This window comes from Oratosquilla oratoria, chromosome 27 (assembly GCF_046742065.1).
Source record: "Oratosquilla oratoria isolate Oo_2021 chromosome 27, ASM4674206v1, whole genome shotgun sequence".
In the NCBI taxonomy this organism is placed as follows: domain Eukaryota; kingdom Metazoa; phylum Arthropoda; class Malacostraca; order Stomatopoda; family Squillidae; genus Oratosquilla; species Oratosquilla oratoria.
Window position 1 is genome coordinate 1922478 of NC_134803.1, and position 17809 is coordinate 1940286.

A 17809-nucleotide genomic window follows, 5' to 3' on the forward strand; every position below is an offset into this window, starting at 1 on the left:
ATTTTCTTCGCATTTCCCACTGCAGCTATCTTTCCTTCCCTATCCTCCTTCACATTTAGCAACTCCCTAAAATATTCTGCCCATCTTCCCCTTACTGCCTTCTCTTCCATTATCTCTCCATCTGCACCTTTTACCTTTTCTTCTCTACTTGATTCTCCTCCTTTTCCTCTCTTAATTTCTTTCCAAAACATCTCTTTATTACTTTTAAAATTTTCTGTCATACTCTTACCCCATTTCACATCTGCTCTCCTCTTTGCCTCCTTTACCTTTTGCTTTACTTCTCTTTTCTTTTCCCTGTACGTCTCATATGACTCCCTCGTCCTATTTTGTAACCAATCTGTGAAAGCTCGCTTCTTCTCTTCTACAACCTTCTTTGTTTCCTCATCCCACCATTCACTACCCTTTCTTCTATTTCCCCGTCCTTCTTGTTCCACACACCATCCTTGCACATTTTGTGACTCCTTCCTTGAACCATCCCCATTCCTCCTCCACACCAAGCTCTACTCTATCCTTTACTCCCTCCCACTCCTCCTTCAGCTTCTTTCCGTACTCCTTCTCCTTTTCCTTTTCATTCAAAGAGTTCACTCTAAGAAACTCCCTACCTTTTGTCCCTTTCCTCTTTCTCCATCTATCCTCCACTCTCAACTTACCTTCCAAAAAATGATCTGATATTCCCCCACCCTCTCCCCTTAGAACATGTACATCCTTAACTCTTCCTATCATCATCCTATTTACCACTACATAATCCATTAGCGTTCTATCTACCACCCTTCCCTCCACCACCCTCTCCCATGTGTACTTATGCTTGACTTTCTTCCAAAACACTGTATTTGCCATCATCAACTCTCTTTCTAGACACATTTCCACCATCAACTCTCCACTACGATTCTTTCCTGGAACTCCACATTTCCCAACCACTCCATCGATTGGACCATTTCCTACCCTAGCATTAAGGTCTCCCAGTACTATTACATTGACACTTCTCCCTAAATCCTCTATGCATTCATTTAAATCTATCCAAAAGGCCTCCCTTTCTTCTACACTCTTCTCACTGCCAGGCACATATGCACTTACAAAGACCCACATCTCCTTTCCCAGTTTCACCTTCATCCACATTATCCTTGAGGAACCCTCCTTCCACTCCACTACCCGCTTACTTATCTCTTCACTTACTAGAATAGCCACCCCTTCCCTCCCTCGCCCTCTCTTCACTCCTGATAACCTCCCACTTGCACTCCCAAACTTACACTCACCCTTCCCTTTAAACTTAGTTTCACTCAAAGCCAACACATCCATCTTTCTTCTCACAAACATACTGCCTATCTCTTCCCTTTTACTCTCATCTGTACAACATCCACGCACACTAAAAGACCCAAACCTTAGGGTGCTGGTCCGAGAACTTCCAGACCCTCTTATGCCTTCTCTTTTTTTGTTTAGGAATGTCCCCTGTGGGGCTACAAGGAGAAGGATGCCTAGTCCCAATCCCCGTCCCTTTCTTCTCGCCTCTTACGATCCAAGTGGAAATACTTGGTGGCAGTATTCTTTTCCCCCACCACAGGAAATTCCCCCACCACAGAAAAAGAATACTCAGAGAAATGGTACAGGATAGCAACAAGGGGTTGGGGGACAGCATAACGGAGGGACAGTCGTAGTATAAAAGTGACATCATTTCTCTATGAACAGAGTTTTCCTCTATCATAGACAAAAAAATGTGTGGCTCTGGTCCATAGGGGCGCCCCATATAGACCCTAAAGTATCAACTGCATGCTACTTTGCCACAATAACAAGCAGCCAATACCCCAGACGGGTATATATACACATATATGTATATGTATATGTATATATATATATATATGCTATATATATATAAGTATATATATATGTATATATATATATATATATATTGTGTATATATGTACATATATACACACACATATATATATATACACACACATATATATATATAAACATATATACAAATATATACATATATACACATATATATATAAATATATATATATATATATATATGTATAGTCTGAAGATGTAATATACGAAAGTACTTACTGTCTACAAATTTCCTTTCCTGTGGTTATTTTGCATAAGTATATATATATATATATATATATATATATATATATATATATATATATATATATATATGTATGTATACATATGTATATATATACATATATATACATATATGTATATACGTGTATGTATATATATATATATACAGTATATGTATATATATATATATGTATATATACATATACACACACACACACACATATATATATATATATATATATATATATATATATATATATGTATGTATATATACATACACACACACATATATATATATATATATATATATATATATATGTATATATATATATATATACATATGCATATATATATTCATGTATATATATATATATATATATATATATATATATAAATGTGTGCATCAGAAATATGGAGATGAAAGAATGTGGAAATATCCTCCATCCTTCTATTCTCCATCTCTAGTACCACTTCGTCACCAAGTTAACCTCCCTGGTGGTGGTGAGGCCCGAGGACTTGGAAGATGAGGATTCCGAGGAGAAGGAGACGAAATATCTCGAGAATGATTCGGAGCAGGATGAAAAGTACGTCATGATCCACGGCCCCATTCTCCCCACTATGGTTACGGCATATAAGTCGAGTTCGACGAAGGCAGATGTCGTGATACACGGCGTTCTTCTTCCTTCTCCTTCAGCTTCGTCAAGGCATAGGCAAGCAAAGATGAGTTCGCCGGGGAAAGCAGGGCGAGATGAGGAGGGTGTCCCGATGTACGGCCCTCCTCCTCCTCCTCCTCCTCCTTCTGCTTCGTCTTGGTATAGGCGAGATGAGGAGGGTGTCCCGATGAACAGTCCTCTTCTTCCTTCTCAGATTGTGCATGGGAGAGCAAACAGGGGGCATGTATATGATATTAATGGAAGAACGGTCATTCCTGGTGGTGAGCCTGTGGATCATCAACCAAGACAACACTTCTCTCCTCACCATACCACGGGTAAGTCTTTGGAAATACATGTCCTTGAGTTTCTCTAATAGAAAACCCACATCCCCACTGAAACTGGCAACTACCGTCGTGTCCTCTTTTGTAAGTCTCAGAGGAAGTGGACGGCTCGCGAATGATGTTGTAAATACCCAAATGGCCCTTGGTTGGGAAAAAAGGTCCCACACTCCTGCTCTAAGAAGACAAGTTGGCTTACTGTGTGAGCTTAGTACGGGACTGTTCCCATTAACAAATTGCAGTACCAAGGAAAAGAGAGGCCAATGGTCGTCAGATCCCCTTATATGAAATATATATGTCCATGCACATACATATATGTATATATACATGTATATTTTTTTCAAGACATTACCATAAAAATATAACGCTATATGAGTCACCGTAGAGTGAAAATATTAACTAATAATAGTTGTTTTTTCATGCTATACTGCCTGAAACTCTTAGATGAAGGAGCTCGTAATCCTATAGTATCTTCTCATTTCTCACCATCATACTCCAGGTAGGGCAGGTTGCCCTGTCAGTTGTTGTGATGCCTCCTCGCAAAGTTTCTCCATTGGGTTCGATCTCTGTACCTCTCTTCTTCATCTTCTATCGTCTCCATTGTCTCTCCTTTCGTTTCTATTGCTTCTGATTCCATCCTTCCATCTTCTCCTGGGTCTCCCTCTTGGCCTTGTCCCTCTCGGTGCCCAGAGGTAATACCTTAGAGGGCACCTTTCTGTGTCCATCCTCATCACGTGTCCATACGAATCCTATAGAATACATAATATAAACATTATTTTTCTACTCGCTCCCTCTCTCTCTACATGTACATTTGATATTTTTATAGAATACCTACCGGTATAATATTACTATGAATATATATTTTTTTTTATTCACTTTCTTTTTCTCTGTACAGTCGCCATTCACCCCTTCTGCTTCGACTTCCATGGGAAATCTGGAGACGTCGTCAGCCTTATACGGGACGAAGTTTCAGGTAACTACAAGGAATCCTGGGTAAATATATTCTTCTGGTAAATAGAGCAGCAGACGTAAACATCGAACGAGCTATATATGTAAACATATACTTGCGTATTTACACACACACACACACACACACACGCACACACACACACACACACACACACACACACACACACACACACACACACACACACACACACACACACACACACACACACACACACACACACAGTTGGTAGAGCGCTGAACTGGGAAGCAGAAGTGCTCCCAGTAGCCAGTTCGAATCCTTCCCAGGGCCGAAATTATTTCGGTATCGCTGTGCCTCGGGTCGTTACTCTGACTCTCGTGGGCGGGGAGTTGGGTGTGTGTGTGTGTGCAAGGTCATAGCATTACCCATAGATCGGACCTACGAGCTCTGAGCTCTCTTCCAGGAGGTAAATAGCTGTCGATCACGAGTCCAACACGTGATCCAAAGACCAAGTGAATACATATGTATATATATATATATATATATATATATATATATATATATATATATATATATATATGAAGGTGGAAAAAGAAGTCACGGGTCTAGTTCCGAGTTCCTGAGTATATTCCTGACCAGTTTCGCTCTATGCTTCTGAAGAAGCTTAGAGCGAACCCGGTCAGGAATAACCTCAGGAACTCGGAACTAGACCCGGGACTTCTTTTTCCACCTTCATCAACTTGTCACACTGTACCAGCATATATATATATATATATATATATATATATATACATATATATATATACACATATATATACATACATATATATATATATATACATATACATATATATATATAGTATATATATATGCATTAATACATACCATGCATACATGCATAAGCACATATATACATATGTACATGTATACACACATATACACCACACATATATTCATACATTCATCCATATATCCATCCATACATACTGTTAGGCTGGTTTGAGAACAAACTGTTGGAAAGAATTTGTTTATTTAGAAATGAATGCTGGGCGCTAGTGATAATATAGGGCTTGCTCAAAGTGCGAGAAAAGGTGGGAGGGGAAGAGACTGCAAGGGAGGCGACTGTGCGTTTTAAGTCGTGTTCCAACTTGGTATGCTTGCGGGGGAGGGAAAAGGTGAAAAAGCAACGGAACAGCGAGCCAGGCTCACAGTATGATGCTCCGAGGCGATCTGGAAGATCAAGTGGCAGCAGTCGATCTAGCATCAGTCGAGCGGCAAGATGTGGTGACAGACGATCTGGCAGACCAGTGGCAGCAGTCGGCGGCAGTCGATCTAGCAGACAAGTGGTAGCAGTTGATCTGGCAGACAAGTGGCGGTATTCGGCGGCAGTCGATCTGGAAGACAAGTGGCGGCAGTCGAGCTCGTAGTCTATCGGCGGCAGGTACCTGTGGCAGTGGGGTGGCATACAAGTGCCGGCAGTTGGCGGCAGATGCATTGGCAATCAAGTGGTGGAAGTCGAGCGGCGCCAGATACCTGTGGTAGACGAGCGGCAGACAAGTGGTAGCAGTCGATCTGGTGGTAGTCGAGTGGCAGGCAGCTGTGACATATAATCTGGCAGATCAATTGGCGACAGTCGAGCTGGCAGCAGTCGAGCGGCAGGAAGTGGTGGCAGGCGTTCTGGCAGATCAAGTGGCAGCAGTTGATCTGATGTTAGTCGAGCGGCTGGCAGTCAGTAGAGCTGGGGATTGGGGCTCCACGTTGGGCTCCAAATGTTAGGCTGGTTGAAGGCAAACTCAGATGGACAAAGGGTTGGTTTTATTTAGCAATGAATTTGGGCGCCATTGTTATATGGCTCGCTCTAAGGAAGGTGACGACTTGTCTGTCTCACTCATCTTATATATACGGGTTAGGTCATGACCCGTGCTCTTAATTGGCGCGAGGTTAAAGTCGAGGCCTGGGAAGTCAGATACAAAACGTTCTCATGCCGCTGATTCACGAAGACAGAGGGTATGGAAGGCTAGTACCACACATGCGTTCCTCAAAGAAGTTTTGTGTCTCACGTGGCTAGGGGAAGCACTAGTTGAGTCATCGCTGAGACCAATGCTGGCACTCTACGTGAGTTCCTCAACAAGTCTTATGTGTGTCTCCATGTGGCTAGCTGACGTGGCAGCTCAGTCATCGAAGTCTGAATTCCTAGGCTGGTGAACTACACGTGCATTTCCTCAAAGGGGCTTTGTGAGGATCACGCGGCCGGTTGCGGCTCACGCGGCTAGGCGTCACATGAGCCACACGGTTGGTCCCACGATCAATTACATTGGTGGCGGGAGCGCGGGGGGGGGGGTGCTCGGAAGTCACTGGTCGTGGGACGAGGCCTTACACTCACATACATACATGTGCACATACATGTATACATACGCACACATAAATGTATGTATATATATATATATATATATAAATATATATATAAATATATATATATATATATATATATATATATATATAATGTAAAAGCACACGTACAAACATTTTATTGCAAACCTTCATATGAAACTTCATGAGTTCATTCAGGTGTCATCGTCAATGGACTTGTGAATTTGTCTGTGTCGAAATCCAGGAGGACCTTCTTCACAAACCTCTTCCTCAGTTTGAGGAAAGTAAACATTACCATCACCCCGTCTACATTCAAAGTGGATTGCCCAGTGACCGACGTTTCCCCCAAGGTAACTGATTTCTTTTTCAGAGTCTATAAATGTGCATTGTTTATATAGTACGGTTTCTTATGTATTCACTTCACTAACAATTTTGTTTTGAAAGCTTGAAGAATCTGACGACTCATTCGAAGCAAAACAAGAGATGAGAAGCACCAATCAGCCTCATAATACAACAAATGGATGGGGAAATGAAACCAAATCTGTTGATAACGCTCAACCAGCTGAAGTGAAGAGTCACCCTAACAAATGCAATCAATCCCTAACCTGGGAAGATGTTGTGGGATTCAGGTGAAATACAAAGCCTTTATACCAGTGAGACTTGATATAGTACACGGGAGGTTAGGCTGGGAGTCACTATGTTTACCATGAGAACATTTGACGCTTTGTTGGATATATATATATATATATATATATATATATATATATATATATATATATATATATATATATATATATATATATATATATTCGATATGCGGGATGAGGTTAAGGGTTTTAAGAAGGGTGATGCAGGCAAGGCCATCTTATTAAAACAGCAGTGTAGGACTCGTAGTAATGGGTTGAAATTGGACAAGTTTAGGTTTAATAAGGAAATAGGCAGGAATTGTACCAACAGAATGGTGAACAAATGGAATAAACTTAGTAATCATGTTATGAGCGCTAAAACTACTGCTTCTTTTAAGAGAAGATCAGATAGCTTTATGGAAGGGGGATGGTAGGTGGTAATAAATATGGAACTGCCTAGTGAAGGCGTTTGTAAAGCAGACTCTCAAGGCCGCACTTCCAGATAGATGTGAGAATTCTAACGGGTTTTCAGAGACATGTTTCTCTCTAACGTTCATTTTACAGGACTTCCACTTTACCCTCCTCTTTGTACATACATCTATTTTGTCTACCACTACATAAGGGAAATCCTCTACTACAGACAAAAGATTTAATATTCTTTTAGGTGGGTTGTACGACTTCGATTTTTATTCTAAAACCCACAGCCAACATCTTCATAGATTTTTTATTTCTAGGTTCCTGGATGTTCACTTTGAGCTTTCGAGAGAAGACAAAGTCATTGTTGGCCTCGGGAACAATTTGGTCCGCTTCGTTGTGACCCGCTCAAGGAGCAAACGAGGTCAACGTTTCCTTGCATTCTCCACTAAGGAACAGAACACTTCTTCTCCTATGACAAAAAGAATCTCAGGCAAGTCATTCCATATTAGTTTGGCGTTGAAGGCATCAGAGTAATTAAAGTTTTTCAGTTCATCAAAAGCATAATTGTCAAGTTTTGTACCGGGTTGTACCTAATTATTTCTTTTATAATTTATACCCCATATTGTGTTATTGATCATGCAGTCGATCTCTATGAACTGTGCTGGGACACTCCTACGAGCCAGAATCACATACCAATCGTCTAGATTAGAGGAAGTTCTCTACTCACAAAGGAATGGCGAAATACTTATTATTGCTCTCCTTCGTTCCTACTGCCTCCTTGAATCTGTCCTTTACCACTTCAAAGTCTCCACTTCTTCCTTTTCTGATCCCTTCTGGTGGTGGGTGGATAGGATTGCCACCACCGTTTTCATATGCGTGTCGTAGAATATGAATAAATGGAATGGGGCGAATAGAATAAAGAACTTTCCCTCTGTATTTTTCGCCTGCAGAGATCTAAGGCACAAAAAGGTCTTGAAGGAGGACTCTAGTGAAGTCGAGGCCCTACTCATTGGGATCGTTGAATGTGTGTGGATGTGGAATGGATGAGAGCAAAAGGAAAATAATATCACTGTGCCTGAGAGAATAAAGATGGATTTGTTAGTGCTGGGTAAAGCAAAGTTGAAAGTGAAAGACGAGTTGGAGTTGGAACCCTGACAAGTCAAATGTCACTGGAGAAGGAAGAAAAGTGGGACTATTGGTCAATGATGAGATGTATGTGCTGTGAATACAAGTATCATTGAGCATGATATCGGTACAATTTATATAAGAACGACAAGTGTGAGCATTGTTATGTATGCCTCAGATAGTTGAAAAGGTAAGAAAAAAGAAGCGCTTTGAAATGAATTAATTTCGAGTATGGAGATTTTGGAAGGAATGTGAACATAGCTGTGATGGGGATCTCAATCTTAAAGTAAGAGATGAGTTGACGGATTGAGTGGTAGGGAAGTATGATGTGGCAGGGATGAACGAAAATAGAGATGTTGGAGATGTATAGTGAAATTGAAATTGTGATAACAAACACAGTAGTTAAGAAGAGAGATAAACGTAAGTATACATGGCTCAGGGTGGTTGGTGGGAGGGCTGTCGAGAAAACAAAAATAGGTTATCATGTGGTACCCAGAAGGAGGATTGAAAGAGTTCTGAGTAAGGTCATCGAGTCAGCATCACAACGAGAGATCATAAGAACAAAAAAGAAACACTAGTTATCTGTCACGACACTCGCAGGCTCCCCGTATTCGAAGCTTTACTCGTCAAGGAACTTAGCCACACAATTGATATCCTGGCCCAAGACTTGCAAGCTCACCTCAGCTAAACCTCATCATCCTACTAGGAGGGCAAAATCCTGTATGCTGCGATAAGCACTTTTTTCTCTCTTCTTTTCTTTTAAGGCCAAGGCTAGATCGTGTCCTTGCGAACTACCAGTTGTAAGGTGTCCCAGAACTGCGCTCAGATTTACCAATGCTACTTTGCACAATGCTACAACGTACAAAATGTGTTTCAGTTTCATCAGGGTAATCCTTTGGGGTCTATTTTTGACTACTTTGATTTTTTATGGCCTCCTCCGGTCGATGTCGACCACGGATGTTGCATCCCTGCAGGGAGCAAGTTAGGACTAGATGGTATGGAGGACCAGCAGTCATCCAGGCTGTAGGAACTCCCCTATCAACGTTGCTAATGGATGCAAAAGAAAAGCAACGCTGTTACAATTTGGCACCAGCGGGGTCGCAATAGTTGCCAGGGCGATGTTGATATACAAAAGTAAAGTGCCTACAGGACTCCACCACCTAGTTTGTCGTCGAGGTTTACTACTGAAGCGCTTTACCATAGATGGGTGTGACCACAAGACGCGGGCCATGTGGCAGGTAGTATTGGGCTGCATGGTTCCATTAACAAGGATGTCCCTGACCTGGCCGAAGTCATCCCATTTTATTTACTTAAAAGAATATATATGTCAAAAGCGTAAAAAAAAGGGATATTACTCAAATCCTGTATGTTATGTAAAACGAGTAAGTGTACTGTGGATTACTACACTCATAGTAAATGTCCTTGCTTACATAACCCTCATGAACGGGAATCAATAAACGAGATTAATCTTGACCTCATTTACAGGTGAGTTCAGCAACAAGTTTGTGTCTATAGCCGGCTCTATAAGAAAGACTAAAAAGGGGAGAACAAGTTCCATAAGGTGAGATTTAAGTACCAACTTTGCAAGTAACAGGGGGTAACCCATGTTAATGTGATGATTATTCTTTTATCTATTTATTTATTCATATACATATATAAATACATACATACATACATACAAAAACGCAAACACAAACACACACACACACACACACACACATACACACACACACACACACACACACACACACACACACACACACACACACACACACACACACGTACACACACACACACACACACACTTCGGCCGGAGTGGCAGCGAAGTTCGGGCTCCGGAGTTATCCAAGAATTTCGAGGATCACAACGAAAAGGAAGTACCTGTCTTGTATTTATAGGGAAGGGGAAAGCTCGTGGTGTAGTGGGAAGGTGATGAAAAAGGAGAAGGGGAGGGATTACTGAGGAAAATGGAAGAAAATGAGGAAGGAGAAGACTGGGTCCAGGAAAGCCGACGCCATGTCAACAAACGGAGACCGGATGATAATGAAGACGAAGGGATTAGCAAAAATGTAAAAATTAGAAATATAGATAAGAGCAGTGCAATGGAAGGTGAAGATAACTATTTCCATGGATTTAATGAGGGAGGAAATGACAACCTCCCCCGACTAGTAAATTTAGAGGAGAAACTAAAAGAAATTAATGAAAATTGGGAAGCTAAGTTCAACCAAATAAAGTTAATTACTCAAAGAGTTGATAAGCTGGAAGAATTAAAGAAGGAGAATCAAAACCTAACTAAAGAAATGGTAGAATAAAAAAAAACAGTTAAAAGAAGTAAAGGAAGAGAATGATGAATTAAAGAGGAGTAATAAAGATAATAAAGAGTCCATAGCAAAAGAGGTAAGGTGGTTGGAAGAAAGTACAAGAGAACAACGAAATTGAATTTAGAGGTATAGTGAAACAGCAGATGAAAGAACAAACTGAAAACACAGTTATTAAAGTGATGAGGGAGAAGGAGAATATAGCAAGAGACTTAGCAGATAAAAACAAATGTATAATTATATTAGGGATGGAAGGGAAGTATAATCTAAATAGGACTACAAGAATGAAGGAGGAAAAGGAAAAAGTAAATAATATATTAGAAGTAGTTCAAGAAGATGAACCAGAAATAGGTAAACAGAAGAAATGTATAGGCTCGGGAAATACAATATAGATAAGACTAGACCAATCAAGGTTAAATTCAGGTCACAAACGACAGCAGAGAATATCTTAGCAAAAACAATGAAACTAGCAGACAGTGAACAATATAAAAATGTATGGATAAAAAGAGAAATGAATAAAGAGGAAAGAGAGGAGGAGGAGACAAAAAGACTAGAAGCTAAAAAAGCAAAAAAAAAAAAAAAAAAAAAACGAGAAAAGAACAGTCAGAAAAAGATCAATTCTATTGGAGAGTAGTGAATATGAAAGTGAGAAAATGGTTCATAGCAGAGGAAAACAGAAGGGAAACGGAAAACACAATGGAAGTAACAGAAAATTAAAAGTGTCTTACACAAACATAAATGGCTTAATAACAGGCTTGAACGAACTGAATGATTATCTGAAGGAAAAAGAACCGGACATAATGGGAATTGTAGAGACAAAATTGAAAGGTCCACTACCACCAAATAGTGTAGGACATGGTGCATAAAATCATTGGATTAGACACTGAGAGGTAAAACAAGGAGGTGGAATTATGTTCCTGACTAAGAAGGATATAAATGTGAGGAATGTCATATATGGAAAAAATAGAGTAGAGATGATTATGATGGACGTAGAGGACAGGGATGGGACGAGCAGGAAGTTTGTAGTATATTATGTGCCTCCTAAAACGGCCTCATGGGAAGAGAGAGAACACAAATGTATGTTAGAAGACACAAGTATGACACTAAATAAGATAATGGAAGATGGAGGAAGAATAGTTATCATGGGTGACTTTAATTGTAAAGAAATCTACTGGTAAGAGATGACAGTAAAGTGTGGAGGCGACCTATGGGGAAATGTACTACTTGATATGATTATAGAACATACAATGACGCAATGAATTCAAGAGAATACTGGATATAGAAATGAGGAAGAACCATCGAGCCTGGACCTAAAAATCACATCAGAACCTGCAATAGTGGACAAGATTGAATATAAGACACCAACAAGTAAAAGTGACCACATATTGGTTGAACTGGAACTAAATGAGGAAAATACATGAAGAAATTAACAATATAGAAAGGGAAGATTGATGTATGAAAAAACAAATTTTGATAAATGAAAAGAATCCTTTCAAAAAGCAAAATAGGAAAGAATACACAAGGATGAAACAGCAGTAGAAGAGAAATGGAGTATTTTGACAAAAATTTATAAAGGAGTGGAAAAGTATGTCCCAAGACAAAAGCAAGAAAAAGAATATGTAAAGTGCTGGTACAACAAAAGATGTAGAGAGCTAAAAGACAAAAGAGATAAAGCTTCGATAAAATGGAAAAATGACAAAAGACCTGAAAAATGGAGAAGATATACCTGTTATAGAAATGAATATGTATAAGTGTGCAGAGAAGAAAAGAGAAAATACGAAAAAGATATCATAGAAAAATGTAAAGATCAACCAAAACTATTTTTCAGATATGTAAACAACTGAAAAACAAACAAGAATTAGAGAAACTACGGCAAGGAGTTGAATACATACATACATATACCAAAGGTTTTTTCCCCCTACACGGGGGGTAGCCAAAAAGAAAAAGGCATAGAAACCACTTCCACCCATTCCATTTCCTATATATTCCACTCCCCTCCACCCTCCTCCCTCCTTCTTATCTTGGCACCTCCTGGATGACGAGTCATCCCTACATCCTGTCCACTGCCCTGGGTCAGAAGCAGTGTCGCAAGACACAGCACATCCACAGCAAGGCCGCTTCATAAATACGGGGACCCCTCCTCTCCGTCCCCTCATGCAGAAAAGGAGAAGACAGGGAGAAATCCCTTCGGGTTGCGTCAAAATTTTTCTCATACGTACATACTTCCTCACCCCCCCCCATCCCCCACCCACTCACCCTCATGTATCACAGCATCATCTATACACAATCCCTCTCCATTCACCCCTATCTTCTGTCCTCTCCCGTCCTTCCTCCACAGACATTCCTCTCTTTTGTAATGCCCCTTTCACCCCATCCATCCATCTCATCCTAGGACGCCCCCTCATATTCACTCCTTCCACCTCTGCCTTCCATACTTCTTTTACTAATCTTTCTTCACTCATTCTTTCCATGTGTTCAAACCATCCTAATACTCTTTCATCAACCCTATCTCCCAGCCCCCTTTCCACCCCTGTTCTCCTCCTCACCTCCTCATTTATCACTCTATCCAGCTTAGTAACCCCTATCATACTTCTCAGACACCTCATCTCAAACACATTAAAACTCCTTCTCTCTTCCTCTCTCATGTTCCATGTTTCTGCCCTGTACAATACTGTTGGCACAATCACTCCTTCATATAACCTCCTCTTGGCATCCATTCCCAGATGTTTATTTCTCATTACACTTTTCAATCCACCAAGGCATTTACTCGCTTCTCTCAATCTACATTCTACCTCCACCCCCACTCCTCCCTTTCCTGTCACATTCGCACCCAAGTATCTGAAACTATCCACTTCCTCCAGTCTTTCACCCTTAATGCTCACTTCCAGCCTACTGTCACTCTCTCCCCTTGTACATCTCATCACCTTACTTTTGCCCACATTTATCTTCAGCTTCCTTCTTTCACACACCTTTTCAAACTCTGTCACCAACTTCCTCAATCCCTCCTCTGATCCTGCTACAAGTGCAGTGTTGTCAGCAAACAACAACTGGCTCACCTCCCACTTTTCTCCATTTTCTTTAATCATCTCCAACCCCTGACCCACTACCCTTGCATTCACCTCTCGCACCACCCCATCCATGTAAAGATTGAACAGCCAGGGCGACATAACACATCCCTGACGAAGTCCCACCTTTACCTCAAACCATTCACTCTCTCCATTTCTAATCCTAATACAAGCTCTACTACTCTCGTAAAAACTCTTGACTGCTGTTAACAGCTTTCCTCCTATCCCATATATCTGCAGTATCTCACACAGTGCCTTCCTGTCTACCCTGTCATAAGCCTTTTCCAGATCCATAAAAACCCAAAAAACATCCTTACCTTTTCCTATAGCTTTCTCACATATCTGTCTTACCACAAAAATCTGATCTACACAACCCCTACCTGTCCTAAACCCACACTGTTCCTCACCAATTACTCCCTCTTTTCCTCTCCTAATCCTCAAACAACAGCTGGCTCACCTCCCACTTTTCTCCATTTTCTTTTAACCATCTCCAATCCCTGACCCACTACCCTTGCATTTACCTCTCGCACTACCCCATCCATGTATGAGTTGAACAGCCAGGGCGACATAACGCATCCTTGACAAAGTCCCACCTTTACCTCGAACCACTCACTCTCTCCATTTCTAATCCTGACACAAGCTCTACCACCCTCATAAAAACTCTTGACAGCTCCTAGAAGCTTTCCTCCTATCCCGTATATCCGCAAAACCTCCCACAGTGCCTCTCTGTCTACCGTGTTGTAAGCCTTTTCCAGGTCCATAAAGGCCCAAAAAACATCCTTCCCCTTTCCTATAGCTTTCTCACACATCTGTCTTACCACAAAAATCTGATCTACACAACCTCTACCCGTCCTAAATCCACACTGTTCCTCACCATTACTCCCTCTGTTCCTCTCCTAATCCTTTCAATCAAGATCCTCCCATAAGCCTTCCCAACTACACTTAACAAGCTATTCCCTCTGAAACTACTACATTCACACTTGTCCCCTTTTCCCTTGTGAAGAGGAACTATACAGGCACTCCTCCAGTCCTCCGGCACTCTACCCTCTCTCCAGCAAAAATTAAATAACCTCACCAGCCAGTCCACCATCACTGTACCTCCTTTTTTTAGACATTCCGCATGGCATCCATCCAGACCAGGTGCCTTACCTGTTTTCGTCATCTTAACAACTGCCTTCACTTCATCCTTCCTTATTTCTCCTCCATTTTCTTCACTCATCACGGTCATTTTCTTAGCATTTCCCACTGCAGCTATCTTTCCCTCCCTATCCTCCTTCACATTTAGCAACTCCCTAAAATATTCTGCCCATCTTCCCCTTACTGACTTCTCTTCTACAGTATTATCATCTCTCCATCTGCTTCTTTTACCTTTTCTTCTCTACATATATATATATGCATATATATATACATATATATATATATACATATATATATATATATATATTATATGCATATAAATATGTATATATATATGTATATATATATATTATATATGCATATATATAAGTATATATATACATATATATGTATATATATATATATGTATATATACATATGTGTAGATATATGTATATATATACATATACATATACATATATATAATATATACATATATATATATATATATATATATATATATATATATATGTATATATATATATATATATATATATATATATATATATTTGTGGCCAAGGTCGACGGGTTGGCTGTTCAAACTGTCAGCGGTGAAGTTGAATCAAAGGCATGGTTTATTAAATTCCACGCTGTAAAGTACTCTGTGAGGGCACCATCCTAACCTCCCGATAGGGAGGAGTTTGTGTGGTAAAACCATATCACTACACACACACACACACACACACTCACACACACACACACATACACACACACACACACACACACACACACACACACACACACACACACACACACACACACACACACACACACACACACACACATATATATATATATATATATATATATATATAAATATATATATATATATATATATTCAGTGCAGATACAAAGAAGGAATTTTAAAATGAAAAACAAGGTACAGAATATATCTGCACTGAAGATGAAATTATACAAAAGCGCTCTGCTTCGTTAGTTTACTTGTCCTAGTGTTTATTTACTCATATATATATATATATATATATATATATATATATACAGACATATTTATATATATATATATATGTTGAGGTATGGACGACTCATATATATATATATATATATATATATATATATATATATATATGCGTTGTTTGATTATGTCAGTAAATGCAACTTTACTGTTTTCTTGGATTTTTTTCCAACCCTCTTTGTTGTCCTTACTCTTCCTCTTTAATTATTCATTCTCCTCTTTTACTTCTTTTAACTGTCTTTTTAGTTCTTCTATTTCCTTAGTTAAGTTTTCGTTTGCCTTCTCTTGTGATTCCAGTCTTTCAACCCTTTCCGCCATTTTTGACATTCTACAGAACCTACTCTCCCAATGTTCGGTCATTTGTTCAAGTTTTTCTTCGAGTCTTGCCAGTCAGGGGAGCTTGGTATCCCCCCCCCCTCATTGAATCCATGGAAATTATTATCCTCACCTATTGTGCTACTCATATCTATGTTTCTAATCTTCACATTTTTGTTAGACCTTTCGTCATCACTAAATTGGTCCGGCCCTCTTTTGTTTACATGGCGTCTGCCTGCCTGGACCAAGTCCTCTCCTTCCTCATTTCCTTCCATTTCCCTCAGTTATCCCTCCCCTTCTCCGTTTTCCTCACTTTCCCACTACACCACGAGCAATCCCCCCCTGTAAATACAATAGGTACTTCCTTTGCGTTGAGATCCACGAGAATTTCACTTTTCTTCAGGACGTCAATCTCCGCCGTCCATCCAACGGACGTGTTTGTGTGTGTGTGTGTGTGTGTGTGTGTGTGTGTGTGTGTGTGTGTGTGTGTGTGTGTGTGTGTGTGTGTGTGTGTGTGTGTGTGTGTGTGTGTGTGTGTGTGTGTGTGTGTGTGTGTGTGTGTACACATATATATGAAAACAGCTTTGTAACTATAAACTATGTAATTATTTGGGAGAAACCTTTTACGTAATGCTCTAACATGAGGCTAATTCTCCCCGATCCACTTACACACACACACACGCTTATCCCGTTTTCTAGGACAATGGTCGGTACGACTCCCATAGTGAGTTCCTATATCTCCAAAAAAAGGAAGATTCCCTGTCACATCCTCCCGTGCCTCCAGTGTTGAGAAGGAGATGGCCAGAGACGCAGAGAGTGACATGGTTTAATGTCTCATAAGCGAGAAGACTCCTTGTCACTTTGTCAGGAACTCCGAAAGACGTCTTCTTTCAAGCAAACGGAAGGAATACATCCTCCCATGCCTCCAGTGTTGAGAAGTAGATGGCCCGAGGCGCAGGCAGAGAGCGGGCGCATGGTTTTATATCTCATTGTGTGTTTTCTTGTAGACATCATATGAGCTAACTATATCTGTACAAGCCTATTGCCTTATGACACAGCTTTTATATTCATCATAATACAGTGGTATCTAACGTACTGGGTGTTTTCAATGACTATCATTACCTCCAGTCCTGCAAGATAAACAAATGAATAAATAGAAAAATAAGTAATAAGTAATTCAATTGGTAAATAACAATGTTTAAAAACATGAATAAATTAATCAATAACCAAACACATTTATAGTCATACATTTCAATGATTGAAGATAGATATTTTTTGATCATTGATTTGATAATCAAATTAACGAATAAATGAATAATACAAGAGATGTAAAGAGGAATAAGCAAATAAATGGATAGATGAATATGTAGGTAATAGATTAATACATTCCAAAATCTATCAAATAATATCTGCACATAAAAAAACAAGTGTGCAA

The 17809-nt window shown here is 39.9% G+C and overlaps 1 protein-coding gene across 3 annotated transcripts in view; it reads left to right on the top strand.

The window, feature by feature from the left end:
• Positions 1–17469, top strand: part of LOC143039851 (inter-alpha-trypsin inhibitor heavy chain H3-like) — a 129531-nt gene extending 112062 nt beyond the window's left edge. For 2 of the 3 annotated variants that reach the window (XM_076210106.1, XM_076210105.1), the window contains 7 exons: positions 2536–3058; positions 3957–4034; positions 6558–6709; positions 6804–6988; positions 7720–7892; positions 10013–10088; positions 17074–17469. In XM_076210106.1, the coding sequence (XP_076066221.1) occupies positions 2536–3058; positions 3957–4034; positions 6558–6709; positions 6804–6988; positions 7720–7892; positions 10013–10088; positions 17074–17164 (1278 nt within the window). In that variant the 3' untranslated portion in view covers positions 17165–17469. The remainder of the gene's footprint in view (positions 1–2535; positions 3059–3956; positions 4035–6557; positions 6710–6803; positions 6989–7719; positions 7893–10012; positions 10089–17073) is intronic. The other variant, XM_076210107.1, reaches the window with a different exon arrangement.
• The last annotated feature ends 340 nt before the right edge of the window (positions 17470–17809 follow it).